Consider the following 9256-nt stretch of genomic DNA (forward strand, 5'->3'; position numbering starts at 1 on the left):
ATACATGTATCTAGTGTAATGCATTCCAAATACGTAAGTGGGATATAAAGTGGCGAGCGAGATGAGAGGGAGGCGAGGGCAGGATTTGCTTATATATATATATATATATATATATATATATATATATATGCGAATCCACTTGGATAGAGTGTATCTAGAACAAATTACACATAATTTTGAGTCCATGTATCTAATGCACCAAAATCTGGTAAAATTCATAATATTACAACATAACGTGCATCTAAATAATTAGCTCATACACTAGTAAAATTCTATAAGGTATCGTTAAATAAATATTTTTGGCACATGGACCGATCCTAGCCCGGCCCTGATCAAGCCTCAATGACTAATGACTTATATGGATCGAACTTTTAAGCCCTAATTTTATATGGGCTTAAAAAAAATCCTATCTCAATAATAGGTTAGTTGGGCCGACCCACAGGCTAATCTCATTTTAACAGCTCTAGTAGCTCTTTGAGTTCTGACCCTGCAAAATCGTCGGCGGATGGTTCGACCCGAAAATAGAAAACGAGAGGATCCGAACACAGGGTTTAGGGTTTAAGTTACCGCGCATCTGCAAACCAACATTTTCCTCTCTCGCGCTTGGCAGCTCCGGCGAATTCATCTGCTTATCTGTCACCGTTCTCCGGTGAGGTCTACTAAGGCTTATAGCTCAAGTAAGTTTCTTCAGGTTTCAATTTTCTTTTCTGTGTTTATGTTTTTATTTGTGCAAAGTGCTTGACGTTTAGTGTGATTATGTAAACAGAGATGGGTGTTAAAGCAAGGAAGAAAGCAATAACGAAGAAATTGAAAAAGGGAGCAAGCGATTTTTCTGCTTCTTCAGCTTCTAAAGATGAAGCCCGTGAGTTTCTGGTACGTTGTTTGTTCGTGCGGCTCCATCATATGAGCAGTTCATCCACTTTCTTCGAACTATATAGATGTATATAAATATAATGAAAACTGAAAGAAAATACCTCAAATTATGTATATATAGTTAGTGGTGAGCTCACTCTCTAGATTACTGTTTCTTTCCCTCGATAAGAAGCAATTGTCTCTTTTATGGGATTTCGTGTTAGTATATGCTTTAGTTTTTATGATTTTTGTGCTGTATGTACTCCTTAATTGTGCAACTTGCTTGGTATATGTGTATAAACTTTGATTGTCTGGTCTGTGATAATGTGGGTGGGCAATGGTCTTCGTTAGAATTGTTACTGTAAATTTCTCCATGGCAATTGGTGTGCTGTGTATGACTTGTTTTTGTCCTTCAAATAAATAGCCATTAGAAGGTGGGCCAGCGCAGAAGCTCCCAAAGACTGAAGTAAGGGAAAATAAAGCAACAGTGTTATATATCGGGAGAATCCCACATGGATTTTATGAGAATGAAATGGAAGGTTTGCATTTCTCTCTTTGAATTTGTCTGAGATTGAGCCTATTTAGATACTTGATATTTTCCTCTTATGTAAAATAAATGTGGTCTTCAGGTTTCTTTAAGCAATTTGGTACCATCAAGAGGCTTAGAATTGCAAGGAATAAAAAGGTTAATTTTCCAGGCTAATTATTATTGGTCAATTGTTCATCTGTTTGGTTAGAGATTTCTTTCATGTTTACTCTTTAACTCACTTATTTGATGTTTTATGGTTATATTATTGTTATGCATTTGGCATGCTTCATTCTCCCTTAAATGGCACTGTGCCATTAATTTTGTAAACCATTGATCAATTATGTTTTACATGAGTACATCTTAACCAGTTGAGGTGTAACTCACCTTGCTTGCATGGTGGCAGCCTCCTTCATTTTTTCTTTTGTTAGTCTCCTAATGATTTTGTGTAATTTTGAAGAATCCTAAGCAATCAGCAAACCAGAATGCTTCTTACTAGAAAAAAAATCAGTAAACTAGATGCTTCTTAACCCTGACAGAACAACTCTTAACACTTCAAATCCACCGTAAGGACAGTAAGGATCTCTCCACCCCGTCCTAATCCACAGTGCAATCGTCTTTCTCTCAATCTGGGTATTAGACTTTCTCGTGGAACCCTTAACACAATCGTGTTGGACATCCAGCTACTTTTTATTCTTCCTTCTATTTCCTCAGCTACCAATTCTCTGTTCCACCCTATGCTCTCTGTACACCTTATCTTAGTATCTCATTCATGAGTGTAGTGATAGATATATCATCTTTAAGAAACAATAGAAGTCTGATCGCTAACATCTGCCTGAAAATACCTTTTTTTTTTACCTTTGGATAAAGGAAATACCTTGATTATAGCACCTATTTTTGAACTTTATGAAGTAATTTTCATCTAGAAAAGAAATGAAATTGTAGGCCATAATTATGTAGAGGAGTATGGCGATTCATTGGCATTCACTTCATTTTCATTTTTCAAACTACTCAATTCATTTCTTAGTCCATTGACAAATTTATTGTTCTTTCATTATGGGCATGCACTGCACTCCTTTAAGCTACACATCATATGTTAATCCACTGATATACCATTATTTTCATTTAAGGTAATTTTCTTTTTGTTCATTGACTTATCCTGGTTTCTCTTCCTCAACAGACAGGAAAATCAAAGCATTTTGGCTTCATAGAATTTGAGTCTCCTGAGGTAGTACTTGTCCTAGTGGCTTTGTAGTGTCATAGATATGCTTAAAAAAATCCGTCTGATCATTATCTTCCCATTTTCTGGTTGTCTTTTTGGGTAAGTGCAGGTTGCAAAAGTTGTTGCGGAAACTATGCATAACTATCTCTTGTTTGAGCACTTACTGCAAGTTCAGCTTATTCCTCCTGAACATGTACATCCAAGATTGTAAGGACCCCCCTCCCTCTCCTTTTTCCAATTTGATGGAGGGAATGGTAATTTAATTATTTTATGTCCAAGTGTGAGGAGATTGTCAAATTTCTTTGGTTTCTTCCATCTCTTTCTTTTTCTTTTTCTTATGTTTATGGTTAGGTTGTTTTTAGGGGGTTCAGTGGTCTGGGAGCTTCTTGTTGTAGGAGGTTTGTAGGCACTTTGTAGTCTTTCATCACTATAAATTGGAACAACAACTAATAAAATACCAGATCTTTTTTTTTTTTACTGGATTAAACTTTAAAGAATATATTGACCTGCAAATTTGCTCCTGCTTATATATCGGGATCTCTGTTTTATAAATTTCATGCTGCTAAATGCTAATCACAGAAAACATGAAGTCTGATATTATTCTTAATCTTTCCCCTACATAATGAGTTATAAAATGAGTTCGGCATTGCATTTGAGCTGCGCAAGTTTTCTGGTTTTGTGATCCAATGATTGGCGACCACCTAATCTCATTGTAAGGGAGCAAAAGATATGTCTAGAAGCACGGCATTCTCCTGATTAATTTTTAACTTTACAAGGAGTGTGAAGAGTTGAAATTTAGTGGTAGGTTTATGATACTTTCTTTGCATGGAGATGCAAAATTGGGTCATTTTCTGTTGGTAGTTAACAACTTTGATTTCTACATAGGTGGAAAGGAGTGAACCGCTGGTACAAACCCTTGGATTGGGTTAAAATTGAAAGGAAGCGTCAGGACAAGGTAATATTCAGTGGGATATAACATTTTTGCTTTTTGTGTTATGCTAAATGTGGTAAGCAGTTTAGTATTATGACGTCTGATTAGACTTTGCAAACATAAACTTGTTGAGTGTTAATAATCGTCCAGGAAAGAACACTGGATGATCACAAGAAGTTGGTTGAAGGAATATTAAAACGTGACAAGAAGAGGCGAAAGAGGATTGAAGCAGCTGGAATTGACTATGAGTGCCCAGAAATGGTAAGACATATGGCTTTCTTTAATTCAACCCTTTGATGCTGCAAATACACCCTTATCGCTGCAGGTTACTGGTTGGAGTATGGGAACTCTTCTATTTGGTGAATCTAACTGTTAATTAACTATAATTTGCTCTAGATGATGCTTATAACAGGATTGTTGCGTTTTGGCTAGTGTGATACTGTTGAACAATAGTTGAGTAGTGTTCGAGTATATTTGTTACAAGAATGCTAATTACTTCCTAAATATTAGAAATAACTAGGATTAGGGAAGTGACAAATGAGTTGCACTGAGCACACAATGAAAGAGTTGTTAGTTAAAGCTGAAATCACGCCGCACTCCATCAGGAGATAACATACGATGGTGCATGTCATTTGCAGGTGGGTTCAATTCAGGCTGCACCAAAGAAGATCAGATTTGATGCAGATTAAATCTTTCCAGCAGAACTGAGACAGCATGAAGATTAGTATTTGGCAGTTTGCATTTCAATTCATGGTCATGGCATTGGAACTGTGCGCTACTGATTGGATGCTGTGTGCTGCTTAAATTTACTAAATTGTCAACGAAGGTGGAAAGATTGCTAGCACCATACATTTATCTGATAGAATTAGCATTATCATAGACGACACCGAGGCTGTAAGACATTCCAAACATCTACTTGTATTAGCTTTAACTTTTGTAACTCCGACTCGAAATGACTAGTGGAATTCTTTGGGTGATAAATGAATTCTGTCCAGGCTCTGGCTGGTAATGTATCTCAATCAAAGTGTTTGGACTTTGATGTGCCAGATTTGTGGTTTCTTTTAATCCTTATGTAACATTTCCTGCGGAAGGTACAGTTAGTGAATTACATAATCTTAAATTTGTGAACCTGCATGTTATATTTAACATCTTGTAAATTTGTGAATCTGCGTGCTATAATTAACATCTTGTAAAACAAAGCATCGTGGGGACCCTAATTTTTTTGTTTACTTGCAAATTTTAAGTATTACTTACTGCATGAGCGAACCAATCCTGTTATAATACGAAAGGTGATTTTTTTTCTCGAAGTCAAATGGAAAATTGGAGCATTTTATTGCGAACATAATAATTTTCGGTTGATCATGTTCCTGAAAAAAGAGAATTTACCCATTAACCAATTTGGGCTTATTGCAGACTGGGCCTGCATGTTCTGTTAATTTTCTTCTCCTAGAATCAGTAAACCTTCCAGTGGGAATCTTCATGAAGATATAACATAGTTTTAACTTCTAAGGACCATTTCGCCATAGATTTCTCAAGAAAAATTTGGCAAATAGTGTTTGTTCATATAATTTGTCATTATTTGGCAAATCTTTTCGGAGAAAACGACCAAAATGGTCCTTGATATATGAGGGTTGGAGATTTTTGGTCCTTTATATATATCATCTTATTGAAATAGTCCTTGATGTATAGAAAAAGATGACTATTTTGGTCCTTAACCTAAAACTAATCATAGAAGTGGAAATTTTTGTTAAACTTAACAGATAACTATTTTGGTCTTCCTTCTTTCACCACCATTAGAGGTGATGCTCCATTTTCAGTTCACTCACTTATCATATTCTTGTAATATATATATATATATATATATATATATATACTACACTCATTTGTTAGTTCCCCTTTGAAATAATAATTCCGAGCAACTCCCATTTTTAGACAGACAAAAAAAGTGATCCATTAAAATAAATAGTATGAACTAAGTAAATTAGATAAAACACTCCATTTCTCTTTTACGAGATCTCCATAAGTAAACTCTTTTCAAGTTTTAAACAACTATTCTCTCTTGTTGAAGGGATCTATGAGAAGAATATAGCTTTTTCTTATTTTGTCATTTTTAAGATTAATAATTTTTTATGTATTATTTTTTTATTCCGTTGTTGACATTAAAGGGTGAAAACGGAATGGATACAGGTGGAAAATAGAATCTTAAAATTTTCTTTGAGATTTGAAGAGATTTTTGTGTGTCAATTTTATTTTTTTCTGGTAAAATTTGGTTTAAAAAAGGAGGAGGTAATGGAGAGAGAATAAATCAATTGAAAATTGCAGCAGAAGAAAGAAGATTGAGGGAGAAGGGTTTGCCATGTGACAATTTTGTGGGATCCACAGTTAAGTTTAACAAAAAGTATCACTTGTATAATTAGTTTTAGGGTTAAAGATCAAAATGGTCATATTTTTATATATATTAAGGACTATTTTAGTAAGATAATATATATAAATGACCAAGAATGTTCAAGCCCCATACATCAAGGACCATTTTGGTCGTTTTCTCAATCTTTTCACAAATAATCTAAATTCCCAAAATATTAGAAAAACTAGTATTTGAGTCAAATCTCATTATTTGGGAGCACTTTTAAAAATTCAAATTCTATACAATTTTTTTATTTTTTACACAAACACCATTTATAGTAATTGTTTGCACTGTATTATATAATTTTTTTACATGAACATCAAAGCAATGATGGAATACTCAGTGAATATGAAAGTGATGATATGATTGTTGATGAAAATGATGAACAATCGGCTTAGGATAACAAAGTCATTTGCTTTATCTATTTCACGATTTATGAAATGATGTTTGTTTCACTCACTCCGAACTACTACATTGCTCCAGTGTCATGAACACTGCTTGTTATTTACTGCAACAAAGATCCATTTGACTTGTTGCAAAAGTCATGAATCTTGTTACATCGACGTTTCTATCTTGCTATGTAATACAAACTTATGGTTAGTTTTGATAGTTTTTAAAACTTATGGGTATAAATCATATTTCTTAAAAAAGTGAAATATATTTCTCAAATACTATGACCAAACACATGTTGAAATTTCACCCAAATAATATTTGTCAAAAATATTTGAAAATCTATGATCAAATGCTAGCTAATTACGTTACACTTTGCAAAAAAATAATAATCAATTATACAATAATATGAGATAGGTCATAGGAGTATTAACTATCAAATAATTTTAATAGCATGTTGCTGCTCATTGACTACATTGCAGGCATTAAGTAGACTCTCTGAATAAGATTCAGTTACAAGCAAAATAAGACTACTATTTGGGGTGGGTTGTGGGGGGAGGGGGGAGGGGGGGGGGGCGAAGACCATAAACAAAAGGAAGCCAAAAAAGAGAAAAGAAATACAGTGCATAAAGGATTCTTGTTTCCTTTTCTTTTATCCAACTAAAGTAATGAGTACAAATGTAATTAATTAAAGCTGGAGGGACCATGTTTAGGACTGAAAAAAATACTGGAGGAACCTTGTGTAGGATAAAGCAAATAGTACCATAAAGATGTTTGTTTCATACCTTAAAAGTGCATCATTTCTCTGGACTTAGCTTTTTGTGTTATTTCATCTCTTTTGGACAATATTTGTATTGATGAAGTTGAAAAGAATTGATATGTGATTTGGAATTACAATTTCATGTCAATATGTGAACAAGTGAGTGAGATCATGATTTTTTAAATCTCAAATTCTCCAAAAAAAAAAAACATTTGAGATTCTGAATTGTGATTTCATTTTTTAAAAATGTAAAACTTGATATATAAGTTTATTTTTTTGTAAAAAATAACTTATGATTGATTAGAAGAGATTGAAGAATTATATTGGAAAAGGGCTAGTTACTACTTTATTTCAATTGAAATACTTAATATTTTTGACACCGAAAAGTTAATACTACCTCCATCCACTTATAATTGTCATAGTTTTCCTCTTTAGAGTCAAATGATAATAAATTTGACTAACATTTTACTATGTATTTGTTCATCATATTGATATGTAAAAAATTAGAATTTATAGTACTTTTCGTATAGTTTTTGAATATCTAATTTTTTCGTTAAAAATATCAAATTAATGTAATCTAGTTTGACTTTAAAAATTAGTCAAATTAACTTTCGAAAAACGCAACATGACAATTAAAAGTGGACAGAGCGAATATTAACTAATATTGATACTAAACTTCTGTGGGGAGAAATTACCTCAAAAGAGTGAATCCCTTATTGGTCAGAAAGAGCTACAAGGTAAAATGAGTCAATTATTCTAATCACCCGTTTGAAAATTAGCTTATATATACGCAATATTGTGGGAGAACAAGATATAAATTCTTACACTTTATAACTAAAAGTACTTATTAAATTTCGAGTCATATATCAAATTTACTTATTTATTATATAAAGATAGTATATTTAAAATATTTAAAAGATCTATGAAAAATTTACGGTTAAAGATAGACTTGTTTGAATCTCAAAATTCGAAAAGTAACACATAAAATGAAACAAAGGGAGTCTAAAATAGTATATTCAGACGCCTCAAGCTAAATTATATTTTTCATACTAATATTTGTCTAACTTGAACTTGTAAATAATAAAGCTCCCTATTCTCACTACTATTAATAAAGGAAGACAAATTGACAACATCATAGCTCGCAAAATTTTTAGGAAGTGATTTCGATTTTTAATATTGAGTTATAATTAATAAATTTCTTAACGTTCTGTGTGAAAAACATAAAATATAAATACAATCTCACAATAATTGCTTTATATTAAAAAAAAGAGTGAAAGAAAAAGATCAAATATTTTTCAATTGCCTATAAGAAATAGGGTTAATATGTGTACTCAAGTACCATTAGTGAAGATAAAGAGTAAAAAATGATGCATAATCCAGTTCCGTTGGTTTGATTTGTTTTTATTTGATTACAAGTTTTAAGAGATGTCATGTAAGATTATGTTTTATATTAAATAAATAATTAACATTGAGTTTTAATTAATAAATTTAATAATATTCTGTTTGTTCCGATTAATTAATTAATGTGAAATATAAACACATTATCTCACATTAATTACTTTGTATTGAAAAGAGTGAAAAAATCAAATCTTTTCAATAGCTTGTAAGAAATAGGATTAGTAGGTGTACTCGAGTATCATTAGTGAAGATGAAGAGCCAAAAATAAAATATAGTCAATTTATGTCTGTTTGAATCATTTTTTTTCAGCTAACGAGTTTTAAGAGTGTAATTTACATTAAATAAATAATTAACGTTGAATTATAATTAATAAATTTATTAACATTCCATTTAACTAACTCAAAGATCAACAAGTTTGAAAAATACAAAATATAAACACATCATTTTCACATTAATTACTTTATATTAAAAATATATCACCTTACAATAATTTATGTGGCATTTTTTTACTTCATAAAAGTCAATTTAATTAATCTTTGAAGCTAAATTGAATTAGATCAATTCTATATTTTAAAACTCAAATTTAGATTTTAGAAACTATATGAAGAAATATCATAAGTTATAATTCTTCTCATGTCAATATGATTTAAAAATACATTTTAATATGTTAAAAACATACTTGAAACTCGAAAAGTAAAAAGTGACATAAATTGAAACAAAAAGTATTTAATTACATGTTAAAATAGACACAAAAAAATGTAACACTCCCATCC

At 31.8% G+C, this 9256-nt stretch overlaps 1 protein-coding gene across 3 annotated transcripts; it reads left to right on the forward strand.

The window, feature by feature from the left end:
- Nucleotides 1-585: 585 nt before the first annotated feature.
- On the forward strand, nucleotides 586-4577 carry LOC125807629 (uncharacterized RNA-binding protein C1827.05c-like). 3 transcript variants are annotated; one of them, XM_049487365.1, is made up of 9 exons: nucleotides 586-677; nucleotides 767-873; nucleotides 1277-1391; nucleotides 1482-1537; nucleotides 2559-2606; nucleotides 2710-2807; nucleotides 3486-3555; nucleotides 3682-3792; nucleotides 4170-4577. In XM_049487365.1, the coding sequence occupies exons 2-9, from the start codon at nucleotides 769-771 to the stop codon at nucleotides 4218-4220; spliced, it is 654 nt and encodes a 217-aa protein (XP_049343322.1). In that variant the 5' UTR covers nucleotides 586-677; nucleotides 767-768; the 3' UTR covers nucleotides 4221-4577. The 3 variants fall into 3 exon arrangements, with proteins under 3 accessions (XP_049343322.1, XP_049343320.1, XP_049343321.1); XM_049487363.1 differs by having other exon boundaries at nucleotides 586-649; XM_049487364.1 differs by having other exon boundaries at nucleotides 604-691.
- Nucleotides 4578-9256: the final 4679 nt, after the last annotated feature.

Source organism: Solanum verrucosum, unplaced genomic scaffold (assembly GCF_900185275.1).
Source record: "Solanum verrucosum unplaced genomic scaffold, falcon-dt-bn FXZP01000183.1, whole genome shotgun sequence".
Lineage (NCBI taxonomy): Eukaryota > Viridiplantae > Streptophyta > Magnoliopsida > Solanales > Solanaceae > Solanum > Solanum verrucosum.

Excerpts from the sequence above, each read along its gene's own strand:
- LOC125807629 (XM_049487365.1), top strand. The coding sequence starts at position 769 with ATGGGTGTTAAAGCAAGGAAGAAAGCAATAACGAAGAAATTGAAAAAG. Across the intron at positions 2,607-2,709 it reads TAGAATTTGAGTCTCCTGAG|GTTGCAAAAGTTGTTGCGGA; the intron begins GTAGTACTTGTC and ends GGGTAAGTGCAG. Across the intron at positions 2,808-3,485 it reads GAACATGTACATCCAAGATT|GTGGAAAGGAGTGAACCGCT; the intron begins GTAAGGACCCCC and ends ATTTCTACATAG.